Source organism: Lissotriton vulgaris, chromosome 11, assembly GCF_964263255.1.
Source record: "Lissotriton vulgaris chromosome 11, aLisVul1.2, whole genome shotgun sequence".
In the NCBI taxonomy this organism is placed as follows: Eukaryota; Metazoa; Chordata; class Amphibia; order Caudata; family Salamandridae; genus Lissotriton; species Lissotriton vulgaris.
Genome location: NC_141699.1, coordinates 995,448,241 through 995,464,841, shown reverse-complemented (window position 1 = coordinate 995,464,841; position 16,601 = coordinate 995,448,241). Strand labels below are relative to the sequence as shown.

General features: G+C 46.2%; 1 protein-coding gene across 19 annotated transcripts in view; it reads left to right on the top strand.

Moving 5' to 3' along the window:
- Positions 1–16,601, top strand: part of DLG1 (discs large MAGUK scaffold protein 1) — a 1,304,904-nt gene that overhangs the window by 1,035,709 nt on the left and 252,594 nt on the right. For all 19 annotated transcript variants that reach the window (XM_086944257.1, XM_086944255.1, XM_086944253.1 and 16 more), the window contains one exon: positions 2,841–2,967. In XM_086944257.1, the coding sequence (XP_086800383.1) occupies positions 2,841–2,967 (127 nt within the window). The remainder of the gene's footprint in view (positions 1–2,840; positions 2,968–16,601) is intronic.

The following is a 16,601-nucleotide window of genomic DNA, read 5'->3' as shown; positions in this document are numbered from 1 at the left end:
TGTCCAAGAGCCCTGTCGGACAGGCAGTAGGTGGTGAACTGAGTTGCACTGAAGTGGAAGTAACATGTCAGGATCTTCCTGAAGTTGAGTCCTTGTCCATGGTCCAGGACCAAGAGGACTTAAGGATGATGGCGAGGTCTACTCTCTTACGTGTGCGGTCTGCAGACTGGATGCTGTAGCATCTAGAAACAAGGACATGTAGGTTCTGAAAGAATGTGGGGGTAAGTCATGTCTCTGTTGAAGACTGCATCAAAGTTGAGGTAGGAGATGGTGAATGCGATGACTGGTATGTAGAGTACTTCGAAGTGTGGTAATGAGCAGGAGTTAGTGTTTGTTCAGTAGTTTGTGTTGGGTTTTTGAGGTTATTTTTTACGGAACAGAGGACCCTAGTAATCAAAGATCAACCGAATGATAGACATATACTAAATAGTATATATGACTTCTGTCCAACCGTACAGAGTATTTTTATTTTCAGATATAAGGTTAAATGTGTCAGTATAACATTTATACAAAAGTGGGCACAACCTGTGACCCACAAAGCACAAGACAAGACATATGACAAACCAATTACGTAAAAGCGCACAAAGGCAGTCTGTACTAATAATCCATTTTACAGACTGGAATTAAACCATAGCAACCCATTGTTTAACGCAATATGTAAATTGAAATAAAACATATGGTGCAATAAGGTCGACGACGTTTCGATGCAGTTACCAAATGCATGCATCATCATCAGGACAGAAGCTTGTGTGTCAAGTTTGTCTTGAGAGGTTTTACAAGCTCAATACCCCTTAACTATGCATGATAGCATTCTTGGGGGTGATCGGCCTTTAATACGTGGAAACAGCTATAAAAGCTTATGTTATTTAACACAATGTCCAAGCGTGTGAGAGAATAATCACAGCGCCTTAGCCGGTGGGAGTTAAGGTAATACAGCCATGCTCGCCTTCTCAGCGGTTCAGAATTCCATAATTGGGTTCTCTGGGGGAGCAGAGGTTATCACAATGTCCATGCGTGTGAGGGAATAATCACAACGCTTTTGCCGTTTGGAGTTCAAGTAATGGAGCCGTGCTCGCGTTCTCGGCGGTTCAAAAATCCATAATAGGGTTATATTTCGGACATTGCCTGATAGCCGGACAGATGGGTTCTGGCGGGGATCGCTTCGTCTGAGTTTTTGAGGTTAGGCCTAAGTGTTAAGACGTAGATGATATTTGTGGTCTAGGTGTTCTGGGAATCAGAATAAGGGACTTCTTGCACACATCCCTTCCTATTTGAGATAGTAGCTACTACACCACTCAAACGTAAGCACAAGGATGACTTGGTGCCACTTTCTGAAAAGCAGTGACGCAGCATTACGCCTTCTAACAAAATATGAAGGAATTATAAACATAACCTGAGCTGCTACAAATGTTTGCATATGGTATTCCACTTGTCCCCTCTTCCAACTTATTGTAAAGCGCTCTGATATTCTTCGGGATCTTGTTCGTGCTATATAAAACTTTATAAATAAACTGATCAGGTATCTCTGGTGCTGCTCCTCATGCATACTTCACATGTGTGGTGTGGGCCTGCCCAGTACTGCACTTGAACTGGAGTCTTTTAACGTAAACAATGAGTACGGTAATGGGGCTATTCATGTTCTCACCCCTCTAGATTGTCTTCTATGCCAGTTGCTTGTAAAATAACGGATTGAGTTAATAGATTAGTTGCCTTGCTTGCCCGAAAAATGCATATTTCCTGGGATTTAAGTTGCCCACAATCATGTACAAAATTACTAATAATAAAATAAAACATATTTTTAGCAGCAAACCTTTTTGAATCTTGCAACCCCTTACACTGGATATAGTAAGGGAGGAGAGCATATCAAACAAATTCTATGTACAGGTATTTATGGAGCTGAGAGCAGGCTTGAGATTATCCAATTATTGAACTAGCATAGGCGCCCAGAGATCTATGTTAAATAGTATTCTCTGTAGAATTGCAGGAGGTTTGGGACAGTTCTGTTTTTGTTGGGGTTGTTGTTCCATATCCAGGGAGTGTAGCGACAGAAGTGAGAACATAGAAAGTAGTTTTGTTTTAAAACAAAAAGGAAAAACTGACTGAAGCAATAGTTAAGATAAACCAAAGGTAAAACCGGAGTTAATTTTAAATAGTGCGATCGTAAACCGGAGCATGCGAGCGCTATCTCCTGAGTAGATAAAATAAAAACATAATCATGAATTTCCAGTTTAGTGTTTCTGAGTAAATTATTTGCCAATGGGGCACTTTGCTTTCAGCAAAGAAAATTAATGTACATTTGCTCCCTTTAACCAGTTTGAAGACCTTCCATGGGAGTCATCAGTGTTGTGTGACTTGGTGGGTGGTTGTATATATTCCGGATTATTAATTCTGTTATGGTGACAATTGCAGATGTTTAAACATGCTTAATTCTCAGATTGCATACGACACTTTGATAATATTATCACTGCATGTGTACATGATGTTGCTCAAACTTAATGGTACCTGCTCCGCTGCAGGCCATGGAACCTTCAAATGTTGATTTGGTGTTTATTCTAACTGAACAGGCCTAGGATTCAATAAATGAACCCATCTTTAGCAAATGAATTACCTGAATGCTAACACTGTACAGTCATTTTTAAAGTTAACTTTTGATCAGTCGGTACAGACCTTTTTCATGGGTGTTGCAAAGTCTGGACTTATTTATCACACCCTCTGTATACTGTTGAGTATGCTAACCAAATGTCAGAGTATGTATAGTTAAATGTAAGCCATTTGTACTGTAATTCAAGGAATTTGAACCTGAACAGTCTGTCATTTGGTTGTGTTTGTTCTTTTTGTAGCATATTCCCAGCCTGTGGATAACCATGTCAGCCCTAACATATATATCAGCCATCCTCTGCCACCAGCATCACCAAGCAGGTACTCTCCTGCTCCCAAAGAAGTACTAGGAGACGATGAGCTCACAAGGTAGGTTTACACAAACTTAACATTTGCCAATTATGAAGTGATGTAACTGGTATATGACTCAGATAGACTGCTCTTCATGGCTGCCCGCAAAGAATATAAAAGTGCGATTTCCTCGGCTAAATCTTCACATGTCTCTGACAGAATTCTGTCCACTCATAATAAATCGAAGGAAGTTTTTAAGATTATGAATGAGCTACCACGGATGACAGAACTCTACCTTCTCAGACCCCAACCCAAGAGACTTGTGACGCCCTCAACTCCTTTTTCATTGAGAAAATTGTCAAAATCAAGAACTCCATTCCCCCCCTCACCCATGCGCGGCCACCAGACACTTCTCTCATCAACCCACTGTCCCTTACCCAGTTCCCTGCCATTGACCCCAACACTTTAGCCGAGCTTGTGGCCCGGATCAAATCAGGATCTCCCAACGATTGCTGCTCTCCCTCGGTCCTCCGGGACGTCTGTCTCAAACTGCCGGATCATATACTACCCTTGCTGAACGCTTCCCTTAGGACTGGCACGGTTCCCAGCTCTTTCAAGGAGGCCATCTTAGTGCCTCTGATGAAGAAACCAGGTGCGGACCCCGCCGATCCCTCCAATTATCGTCCTATATCCCTCCTGCCCTACCTGTCCAAGCTCCTCGAGGCCCACGTCACTCGGTGCCTTTTAAACTTTGTCGAGAGCTCCTGCTATTTTGAGCCTAATCAGGCCGGCTTTAGGCCGGCCCATTCCACGAGGCCGTCATCCTGGCAGTATTGGACGCCTGGAGGGGTAACGCTTACAAAGGGACACCCCAGGCCCTTGTGCTTCTGGATTTGTCAGCTGCTTTCGACACTGTGGACCATGACATCCTTCTCCACTGTGTCGGACAGGCCGGCATCCAGGGTCCTGCCCTCGAGTGGATCGAGTCTTTCCTCGTCGGCAGAGCACTAGGCGTGCGTTTGGGCCCTTATGCGGCAGCCAAGACACCCACGACTTGTGGAGTCCCTCAGGGCTCATCCCTCTCTCCCCTCCTGTTTAACCTATACCTCCGGCCACTGATTCATTCGCTCAAGAGGTGGGATATCACAGTGTTTAATTATGCTGATGATTTGCAGATCATCTTCCCTCTCGACTCTCCTGATGCTGCTAATAGCTTCCAAACGGTCATGATCCACATCCAGCAGTGGATGAACCACAACCAATTGAAATTAAATCCCGGAAAAACTGAGCTTATTCTCCCTGGGAACAGCCCAGTATACTGGGGCCCTCAGTTCTGACCCAAGGAGCTGGGCTCCCCACCCCCTCCCGCACCCCGGCAAGCTCGGTGAAGAGCCTAGGGGTGGTCATTGACGCGGAGCTCTCTCTTAAGGCTCAAGTAGGGGCTGTGATTTCCGCCTGCATGTTCCAGCTTCGCAAAATTCGTAAAATAGTCCATCTACTACCGCATGCGACACTGGTCCAGGTCGTCATCTCCCTGGTACTATCCCGTCTCGATTTCTCGAACTCTTTATACCATGGACTCCCACAATCATTGCTCCGCCGTCTTCAAATTGTGCAGAACCAGGCGGCCAGACTTATCCACAAAACTCCAAAGTGGCAGTCTGCGAAACCCCTGCTGCGCAAACTGCATTGGCTACCAGTTGACCAACGGGCGGCCTTTAAGATTGGCTGCCTGACTTTCAAGTCTCTTCACTGCACCAGTCCTCAAAACACTGATCACGCAGCATCGACCTGCGCGCCATCTGCGGTCGGCTCACCTCCACCTGCTGGTCGCCCCCAAAGTGAAAACTAAAAAAGTTTGGCGGTCGCAGATTTCCCCACCTGGCCCCCAAACTATGGAATCCCCTTCCCTTGTCAGTTAAGTCTAGCTGTTCCCTATTAAATTTTAGGAAGCTTCTGAAAACCCGTCTTTTCACCCAAACCGGTTAGCTTGTTTCCTCACAATCCCTGCACTCTTTCTTCTAGCTCCAGGAAACTTATGGTGTCAGTGCGCTCTATAAATGTCAGATAAGATTGTTGACCTAGCTCTAGTTTAGGAGGAGGCTTGTTGTGCGTTACAACATTCCAAAACAAATGCATTGTATGGTGAATGACCACATGAAGAAATAAAACAACAAAATGTGGTTTGAATTGAGCATCACTTTTTTACTAATTGACATTAATTCAGAGAGCAATTATTTTAGCCGAATACTATTTCTTAAAAATATTTCCTTAGTTGCATGTACACCATTGAGAAATACAACATTGAATGGGAAGGTCACTCTAGCTTGATACAATTCTTTGAAATGACTCCTAAATTGATGGATGCCTCGTCTGACTGACTGAGATGATCTCACCCTGAATTTACAGAACAAAAGTGCAGTAAAAAATGAATGAGTGGTTTAGAAGCAGCACCTCAGTCCTCACTTCGTTTCCAACCCTGAACAGTAATGTCTTGACGACGATAGTGCTTTAGTGCAGGTTCAAGCAAAGATATTGGTGAATCAAAGCACTTCTAGCCCTTATGTGCTTAGTTGGTACAACCATCTCCTGAGAAACACTTGTGCAAGTTAGGACGAGCTCTTGAGGATGTGAGGGTATATTTGCAATGTCTGAATACTCTAAAGCTTTGAAGTTATAGGGTGTGAAAAATTGAAGGCCACAAGAACAGAATTGGGGTGACATAGTTAATTACACTTAGGCTAATCAGTTTGTATTTCTGTGTACCTACACAAATCTCTCCCATCCATAGCCTGACTGGTCTATGACAGGTCTTTGATCATAGACCTGACAGAACTCTCCTCCTAGAGTAATATAAAATCTGAGATCTTAGGTAAGTGCAACAAATTACTTTTTAAAGTTCTACTCTTTTTCTCTGAACAAGTTCTCATACTGCCAGTACTTCTTGAATCTGCTTCTCTTAAGGCTGATCTACTCCTCTTGATATAGTGTTTTGCTAGCCATGTCATCCGCAAGTCATATTTTTATTTTTATAACCAAAGAAACAAAGTAGCCTATTCTGATCCTGAGTGACTCTATTTGACCATCCCAACCCCCATTAGTGTTTAATTTTGATAACTGAAAATACTTTTTTTGTACTGCTGATAAAGAAGTGCTCCTTTGTATTTTACTTAAGGCATCATAAGCCGCTTCGGACACCTTTTCATTTATCTTAGAAGAAATCCTTGATTATACATTGTTTAAATTGCAAAATTGTGTTTTTTCTAATCTCAAAAATATATTTAATTCATGAGTCCATTGTACAGTTTTAATTGGTTAATTTGGGAGGCCTGGAAACATTCCTAAGTAATCAGTTTCCTCTGCCTCTCGTTATCCCCCACCTTCTGTTTCCTTTGCATTGTGAGATGTACAGCTCTGCTTGGGTAAACGGGGGCGCTAAATGCTGCTCCTATTGCAGTAGAAACAAACAGCAGCCCCTAGCACTATTGAGCTGGCTCTTGACCTGGGAACTGTTTACTCAGACATCTATCTAAACAGATCTTTCCAGCTGAAGGAATCTGTTGCCCATGCAGGGAACTATTGCAGGTTCAAGAATGCAGAGAAAACATTGTTTTGGTTTTCCTGGGGTTCGACATTGACCTTCCCTTTTCTTTAGACTGTCTGACCACTTTCTTATCAGGGTATAAGAAATATTTGTCTTCAAGAATCTGTTTTCTTTTAATAACTTGTCCCAGCTGTGATGTGGGTGCTTTGGGTAAACGCGTATATCTTATTAGTTCTTGCAACTTCTGCTACTCTAATTGAAAGGGGGTATCCTGGCTTGTATTCTGTGGTGGCAGAATATCTCATGGGCTCTCGCATCTTTGTGCTAGCCTATGATTTTGTAAAAGGTGTCAGAGAGAACAAGCACCTTTTCGACATGCCCCCTGAAACTGGCTACATTTCATGCAGCCCTACCCTCAACTGGGATAATTATGTACTCAGTTGGAGGATGTGTTGCTCAGACAGCTTACTTGAAAGTGCAGCCTCATGCTGAAGATGTCCCTTGGACTTCACCTTTTGATAGTCATTAATTATTGAAATATTACAAGTAGTTTGCTTCTCCGGCCCTCAGTGTCTACAAACCTAGAAAAGCCTAGCAACTGCCAATAGTTAATTCTTCCTTCAGCTCGGAACACAATGCCTGTTTTAAAAGTGCATTTTTAGGATTTGAAAGAGAAAAGCGATTAGGCTGTAGTACCACCATGGTGTCGCAGATGTCCTCCACTTTCGATCAAATAATCATCTCTTAAAACACTTGCAAACATGATCCGTTTGCCTTTCTGGAGGAGATCTCGGCTGTCTGACAACTACTTAGTAGAAGCTGGGCCGTCTCGGGTGCATTCGTTGTCAAGCTATTGGGCCAGTCTCTTCTTTATACCGGAGGAGTATACCAATAATACTGTCCATTTGAATTCATGTTCAGAATGTGAACATGAATTCAAATGGACAGTATTATTCACAATAAATGCAGGACAGCACCCGACGGATGTCGATAGGGCGTTACTTCAGAAGGAAGCTTACCTAATTCTCAAATTTAACAGCACATTGACAGGTTTGAATACCATGTCTGAATTGGCTAGACTGTGATGGCTCCGTAATCTGCTTTGGCCTATGGCGGTATAGTGAGAGGATTCTCGCTTCCCCAACAAAATGAATCTTTTTCCCCCTCCTCCTTTGATAATCAAAGGTGCGTGGCATTGTTCTGTCTACTGGCACAGTCACACTAATAAACATGGGGTGTGTGAGTTACAGGGCTTAAATGTGTATCAAAACTAGTTGGGACTACGATTCCCATAATGCCGAGGGAGTAGAATTTCTCCGCCCCCGCTTTTTAATCATCAAGATGGTGACCGCCCGCGGTCGTCCATACGAGTAGGAACCTTGAGAGGAGAATAGCGAGCGACGCTTGAAGACATACAGGTTAGCCCTTAAGTATTAGGAACCCGGCTCATTGAGTGTTTATGTGCGTGTAGCTCACCCGGAAACTTACGGGGACCTGTCTCTTCCTCTTCCCCGTTTTTTCACCTTAGAGTGCTTCAAGCATTTGAAAAATATACGGACAGTGTGTGGGCTGCCAAAAACGTGTACTTGAATCCAAACCAGATTACAGGTACGTTATAGTGTGCCATGTGATTTTTTCTATCTACCGACAAGAAGTGCTGAATTTCTCGGCCGTTGGTTTGAATTGCAGTCGTGTCTTTATTATCTTTTTCAAATAGGCTGTTTTCGTCGAAGTTTAGTGCCAGCACCTCCAAGAGACTGTCTCCACTTTGAAATATAAAAGAAGGTATGGGACTCATTTAGTTGTTATTGATACCCGCCCTTTTGCCATGTTACACGGCCGTGTAACAATTTCACTTTTTTTAAATCAGGTCGATTGATTCAAAGACCACAACCTCCTCCCTTCACAAGGCGTCGGATGATGCGCAGTGAGGTAGGTGGATTTACAGGGCCCTTTTCCCACATGATTGATGAAATAAAACGAGCTTAAGCCCTGATACAAATTATGCTTCGCTCTAATTAGATCGGAAGCTCGCAGCATTGTCCCCCAGATCCATGTCATTAAGACATACCACTTGACCGTTACAGGTATTTTCCAATCGCTTTTATTAATATGGGATGTTTCAAACTTAGGCACTCAGATTCTCAATAAAACTTTATTATTTTTGTCTCACACAGACAAACTAACAAAGCCCTGATGAGGGTTCGAAAACTTGCTGTTCGAACCTGAAACGCGTCGGCACATTTACAAGAGCCATTAGTATCATTGAGTGATTTGTTGATATTTATATAATTTGTATTTGCTCTTGGTCGCACTTTGCTTTGTTTTGTCTATTAGCATCAATTCATTTTGACAAAATGTATGAACTGTTTGTTTACAATGTGTATGTTCTGTGTTACTGCGGTACTGTTTTAAATTTGTTTTTCTTTTGAAAAGTTTATCGATTGTAGATGAATGTGTTAAATATGTGTGTATCTATTTTTGCCAAAACATAAAAAGTTCTTACAAAAATAATCTAAAAATAATATGAGTAACGGGTATAAATAAAAGTACCTTACCGAGTTTCATATATTTGTACTTGGTATTCTTTTGATTGGGTCTATACTAAGATAAGAGGGTGCGGGCATCTTTTTTGCTCTTGACAATTATATATGGTCCAGCCCCTTTCCTCAGTCCCACCCAAGGACCTAACTCCTTTCCTTTCGAGTGCACTATTCAGGTCACGTAGTCCAAAACCATAAGGGGCAGAGCTGGGTCCAGGCAGTCCAACTCACAGGGTCCTCACCTCGTGGTAGTACCTCCTGGGGCCCAGCAGTCCAGCAGGCACAAGTAAGCACCCACAAGCACCCCTTTTATGGGGTCACAGCCCCAGTATATATACTGTATTTCTCTCTGTCTGCCCTGGCACAGGGCTTGGGGGAACCGGTCTCTACTGGTTCTGGAGAGTGTTGAAGCCCTCTGTTTACCAGGCTTCCACCCTCCTTTGTCAGAGTGGGCTTGGTCATCAGACACACCCCGGGGGCGGAGCCAGAATTCACCTAGGCAGGCACAGACCTATTCAGGTTCAGACGACTACTCCTCCCACTACTCCAAATGCAGATCTTTTATTCTCCAGTATTAGGGGTGTCTTTCATAGATTCACATGCTTGAATATCCCCCGTCGTCGGAGTGGGAGTCCCACGGTAAATAAAATAGCAATAATATATACTATATATCTATATATATATAACATAAAACCTGAAATATGTAATAGAAAAAAGGCATAACAAGCCTACACATATTTCTACATAGGAATGCATGGAAAAGGAAAAAACCATTTGCAGTCTATCATTGTCATTATGTTGGTCCAAACTACAGCCAATCAGGCGCCAGCAACCCTCTAGAACCTTCTCCTCAGAGCTCAGCACCTCAGATTTTCTACCGCACGTCGTGTGAAGGGAGTCTCCCTGAGCTCTGCTCAGTTTTTTTCTTCAATTTTCTTCAATTTTCTTCAATTTCTTCTTCTTAATATCACAGTTTTGTACTGTCTTCTTACATGAAGTCTACGTTCAGACCCTGTGTCACTTGTAGGAAACTGTGACCTTTTCCTGTGAACCCTCATGGTGGCCTCGTCGACGGTAGGCTCGTCGACGGTAGGCTCGTCGACGGTTGCTCGTCGACGGTAGGCTCGTCTACGATATATGTCCCGTCGACGGTGGCCCCGTCGACGGTAGGCTCGTCGACGGTAGGCTCGTCGACGGTAGGCTCGTCGACGGTGAGCTCGTCGACGGTGAGCTCGTCGACGGTGGGCCCCGTAGACGACAGGCTCGTCGACGGTGAGCTCCGTAGACGGTGAGCTCCGTAGACGGTGAGCTCCGTAGACTATGAGCTCCGTAGACGATGAGCTCCGTAGACGGTGAGCTCCGTAGACGGTGAGCTCCGTAGACGATGAGCTCCGTAGACGGTGAGCCTGGTAGACGGTGAGCTCCGTAGACGGTGAGCTCCGTAGACGATGAGCTCCGTAGACGATGAGCTCTGTAGACGATGGGCTCTGTAGACGATGAGCTCTGTAGACGATGGGCTCTGTAGACAATGAGCTCTGTAGACGATGAGCTCTGTAGACGATGAGCTCTGTAGACGATGAGCTCTGTAGACGCTGAGCTCCGTAGACGGTGAGCTCCGTAGACGCTGAGCTCCGTAGACGCTGAGCTCCGTAGACGCTGAGCTCCGTAGACGCTGAGCTCCGTAGACGCTGAGCTCCGTAGACGGTGAGCTCCGTAGACGGTGAGCTCCGTAGACGGTGAGCTCCGTAGACGGTGAGCTCCGTAGACGGTGAGCTCCGTAGACGATGAGCTCCGTCAACATTCAGCCTCGACGCCAGTTGGCTTAGTTGACGGTTGACCCTGTCAACTATTGGAATCGTCGACGGTTGAGCCCGTCGACAGTTGGTTTCACACACGGTTGTCTTTTATGCACAATGTGTTTTGGTAGACGATTTATCTCGTCGACTGCAGCTTTCTGCTACATCCACGTGATGACGTGGTGGCTTTTTACTCCTGCCTTTATATCTTCCTCTAAAAACTGGAGCTCTATTGCATTCACCTCCGGTGAATATTGGAGGTTTTCCCCTCCTTATGAAAAGAGCGGCGAATCGCTTTCCCTTTTTCCCCTCGTCCGGGGGCAACCACAAAAACAAGTTCGTTCAGTTCCTATCATAGACTTTATTTAGCAAGAAGGTGTTGGACTCATGCAGAGGTCAAACTCTGTGCCGGCGGTTTTTGTTTTTCACGCCTCGACAAGAAATGTGCAGCTCCCCACTATTCAGCCTACCCTGCCTCAGTCATTATTCAGGCGGCACAGCGATTATCTTGCAAGCCAGTTGGGCAAGTTGCCACCATATGTGCTCTGACATGTTGGCGCCAGTAGCACTTATTCCAGAATCCTCCAAGCCTCACGCTTTGAAGATCCTGCAGGAGTGAGAGCGAGAGAGAAGGGCATCAGAAATGATTCACTGTGAAGCGGACATTGCGTGTACAGGTGTTCCACAGCTCGCTATAGGGGCAGTCGGGGAAAGACAATTTTGCTTCAATGCTACGTCTTTCGCAAGGAGGTTCAGACTTCTATACTTCACTTGTTCTTTTGATTGAGGAGCCCTTCTGGCCAGCATGTTGATGAGGCAATGCAGACCATCTTAAAGGACACAGATACTGCCCGCACCTTCGGGATATAGAATCGCAGCCTTTTCGTGGTGCCGAGGACGTAGCTCCAAGTCCTTTGTTTCAAGGGAGTTCCCTCCAGTATTGGCTCCTACAATCAAAATCAATTGCGTTACTCAAATCAAACGCAGTCACATAGGCACAGTACCAACAGGTCCTACCTAGACTATCATCGTACAGCCTAGGCAAACTCTTCTAAGAAACAATGGATTACCGGGAACACACCTTTATTCCCTCCAAAAACGTCAGAGATCTAATATCTCAGTTTTACTCCACTTGGTCAAAGGTGACAGAGGACCGTTGGGTTTTTAAACGTCATGCCCAAGGGCACACTTTAGAATTTGTCTAATTTCCCTCTTTCTACACCTCCAAAGGGACCTCCTCCTTCTCATCTACGGGTGTCGTTTTCACAAGTGTCTATATGGATACAAACAGGGACCGTCGGAGTGGTTCCGAATCTCCAACAGCGTTAGGGTTTACTCTCAGTTCCTCATCAACAAGCAAATGAGGAAAGTGTTGCATGATTTTAGATCTTTGCGCAAACTTTACAAATGTTGTCCCTCAACAAAATCCTAAGTTCTTATGCCAGAACGAGTTTATAACTACTCTCAACCTCCAGGATGTCTATTTTCATGTGCCAATCCTTCCTAAGCATAGGAAGTGGCTACGCTTTACAATAGGTACAGAACTTATTCAATAAAGGTCCTACCTCTTGGATTTAGGTCCGTTTCAAGGCAAGGCATACAAATTTCTCATTCCTGAGACAACCGTATAATAAGGGCTCGCTCTTATTTACAATCAGCCCAGCACACCCAAACTTGTCAGTCACTGTTTCAAGACCTGATATCAATAAATCATGACAAGTCACAACTAGTACTAGCTCCGATTTCAACATTTCTCGGATCATCAATCAATACCAACCTAGCAAGGGTGTTTATCTCGCACGAACAACGGGCTTGCATCTCCCACTTGGTGGTTCTTCTACGTTGGTTTCAGGTCTCCAGTTCCTTTGTAGATCTCATTCAAATCAATCCTCGGATGCAAGAGGCCCCCCCTTTTTGTTGGTGGGTCCAAGTAAGAAATTTGTAGAAGGGGTGTACGTTATTCCTTCCAGAACTGCCAAATTACACAATCACCACAGACGCATCCCTTCGAGGGTTGAGGAGCATATCTCAAGGGCTGAAGGTTCAGCAGGGAATGGGAACCCTCAACAAAGGGCTTAGCACATCAATCGGCTAGAGCTAGGTGCTATCTTCTTAGCCCTCAAATCCATTCGTGTTATCATTCAAGGAGCCACAGTATTGGTTTGCACAGACAATACCTTACTTGCACAAACAAGGAAGAACGAGGTTGGTTCTTCTATCTCAGAAAGCCCAAGAGATATGGGCTTGGGCAATATGGCACAGGATCAAACTCTTGGCTGTTCATATGCCGGGAGTTGCAAATGTGCTGGCGGACACCCTCAGCAGGTCAACAGGTGTCCACCCACGAATAGGAACTGCATCAGCCAACGGCGGATCGAATGGACCTCTTTGCGACAAAAAAAAACAAAAAAAAAAAAAAAACAGCTTATGCCTGTTTCTTTGCAAGCTGGCATCCCCACAGGGACTCGCAGGGGAAGGCGTTTTCGATAAACTGGTCTCAAATATATGCTTACGCCTTTTATCCAGTATTAGGGGTGTCTTTCATAGATTCACATGCCTGAATCATTCCCCGTCGTCGAGACGGGAGCCTCCGGTAAATAAAAAAGTAATGTCCATAGACATACATAGAGCGAAAGGGTCCAAGGGTCTCCCCTTAGCAGCCTTTCCTTGTCCTTATGTAAAAAGGACCAAACTGACCTAGTCAGCCAATCAGCTCCGACCTCCCTCTAGAACCTTCCTGGGAGGAGCCTCAGTCCCTCAGATTTTCTACCGCACGTTGTGCTAGGGAGTCTCCAGCCTGAGCTCTCCTCAGGATTATTCTTAAAAATCAACAAACTCTCTTGGAAGTTTCTCTGAACCTAAAAACTCTTCAAGGACTTCCTCAACACACTACCCCTGAAGTAAGTGTGTGTTTATACTGCCTTTTTCATGTCTGACTCGGGGAAGAAAGCCCTGTTCAGGGCCTGCTCTTCCTGCAGCAAGAAAAGGATTCATGTGGATGACAAACACGACCTGTGCCTGTATTGCCTCTACCCGGATCATAATTCGGAAAAATGCGCAATCTGTCGGTCTTTTCCCAAAAAGACCGTGAGAGACAGAGAAGGTCGCCTTCTGATCTGGCTGGACAGGCTTAAGAACAGGGACAATCCAGAGTCCTCTGTGAGCAGCGTTTCCAGAACTTCTGCTGTCTCGAGCAAGAGGCCAAGGGACGCTTCCCCCGGCCACTCAGACACTCCTCCTGCGAAGACTCACAAAAAGTCTTCTGAGGCGAGATCGGCGTCATCCTCAGTGTCGGCGAAGGAAGATAAAACCTTCAAAATGCCTGCTCCGTCCTCCAGACACAGCCAGAGGACTACTTCAGTAAAAACCACGGTGTCTACCACATCGGCATCGTCGCCCTCAGCTTCAACGACGATGACTACTTCCTCTTCATCTACAGGTAGGCCTGTTTCTTCAATTATTCCCCTGACCATGTCGACCACGAAGACTACACCGTCGACGACGCCGTCAACAGCGACGAGCACATCGTCGTCAAAACCGTCGTTGACGAGAGTGTCGACGAGAGACTCGTCGACGAGACAATCGTCTACGAAGGCACCGTCGATGACGACGACGGCTGCGCAGTCGTCGACGACCAAGATCCCTTCGTCCACCCCTCCGTCGACGAAGACCTCGTCGACGCCCGGCTCGTCGGCGACGAGCCCGTCGACGAAGACACCGTCGACGAAGACACCGTCGACGAAGACACCGTCGACGAAGACACCGTCGACGACGGGCTCGACGACGACACCGTCGACGGGCGATTCGACGACGAACGAAACATGGAAAAAATCAAAGCTGGTGGAGACGCCGTACATGATGCTACCACCGTCGACGGCCCCCTCGACGACTACAAGCTCTACCATTCAGTCTACCAAACAGGGCAAGTCAATAATTACCCCGGAAACGACGTCTCCTAGCAAGGTGGAAAAACAACCACCTCAAGAAATTTTCCAAAGCGAGGAATCCGAAGAGGATGACCATCTGAATCCCGCTACTTCACTCACAGACCTTCACATAAAATGCCAAAGCACTGATGAGGAACAGGACGAATTCACATATCAGGAACACTCAGTCCAAGCCAGTGTCCACACCGAAGTCACCCCCATGATATGCCTGCCGGCGACCCTGGTGGATGACTTGAAACTTCTTGTGCAAGACTACAAGCGGCGCTTTCCGGAGCCTAGCAAAGGCGGTCAAGCACCTGAGAGTCCCGCACCAGGGGACAAAGAAGATCAGACACCTCCAGTGCATGTTCACGTGTCCGCACCGGAACGCCCTCATCCTCACCATCAACCCCACCAGGATGTTCATCCTCAAGTGGTGGTCTCTTCGGACGAAGAAGAGGAAGAGGAAGAACTGGAGGAAGGAGAGGTCCAGGAGGTTCACTCAGACCACTCGGACCAGGCTGATGAGGACGAATATATTACATCATCCCCAGCTTCACCACAACCACGCCAAGCGGACTCCCCACCGGTAGACATTGCGGGTTTCCACAAGCTGGTGGAGAGAGCGGCGAAGAGATTCCACATGGTGGTGGAATCCACGGAAACGGACTGTTTCCTCCACGACTTCAAGGAACAGCCTCAAAAATCTGCAAAAGCTGTTCCAATCATAGACTTTTTGTGGGAACAGGGAAAGAAGCTAATGCTCACTCCTGCTTCTGTGCCAGCGGTGGTCCCACGCCTTGATAAAAAATACAGGGCACCACTCACTGCAGCGGCTTGCCTAAATGGTCACCCCAAACCGGACTCGGTAGTGACGCAGGCGGCCCAGAAAAACTCCCGCAACCCTTCATCACCACTGTCAGCTCCCCCGGACAAAGAGGGCAGGAAACTGGACACGATAGGCAAGCGCTTCACTTCCACATCGGCCATGTCCATCAAGGTGGCCAACTCCATTGCCTTGCTAGGGCGTTACAATCGACAATTATGGGAGGACATTGCCCCTTACATAAAGGAACTACCTGATGACGTCCAGGGTGAGGTGAAAGCGCTCCTCGTGGAGGGTCAATCTTCTGCAGCGGAGCTCATAGACTGTGCTATCGACGCAGCCATGACAGGCTTCCGTCAACTTGCGGGAGCGGCTGTACTGAGACGACAGGGATGGCTCAAAGCCACTTCATTCCGCCAAGAAGTTCAGGCAAAGGTTCTAGACATGCCCTTCGACGGCCAGCACCTGTTTGGAGTACAGGTCGACGAGGCCCTACAGGCCATTAAAAAGGACACAGACACGGCAAGGGCCCTGGGATCTCTACAGTTCAGAAACCAGTCCTTTCGGGGCAACAAGCCCAGGGGTCAATCCTCCTATCGAGGCTCATATCAAAACAGGTCCTCGTCCTCATTCTCGTACAATCAAAAAGGTCAGTACCAAAGCAAGCAACAACAGGGCAGACAGTCCTCATTCGGAAGATCGTCCTACAGAGGTAAAAACACCAAGAGGGGCGCTGGCGGCCGCCAGTGACCACCTACTCCAGCCAGTCCGAACACCATCTCCGTCCTTTCAAATTGGAGGAAAGCTGACCCATTTCCTTCACAATTGGCAGTACATCACCACGGACCGGTGGGTTCTTCAAATTATTCGATTTGGCCACTCTCTCGAGTTCACCTCCATCCCTCCCAATACCCCTCCACGCAGACGGACACACAAACATCCACGCCTGCTTCTAAAGGAACTTTCGACAATGCTACAAAAAGGAGCAATCGAAAGGGTTCCGGCATCCTCGAAGGGGAAAGGATTTTACTCCCACTTCTTTCTTGTACAACAAAAAGAAAACAAGTGGAGACCCAT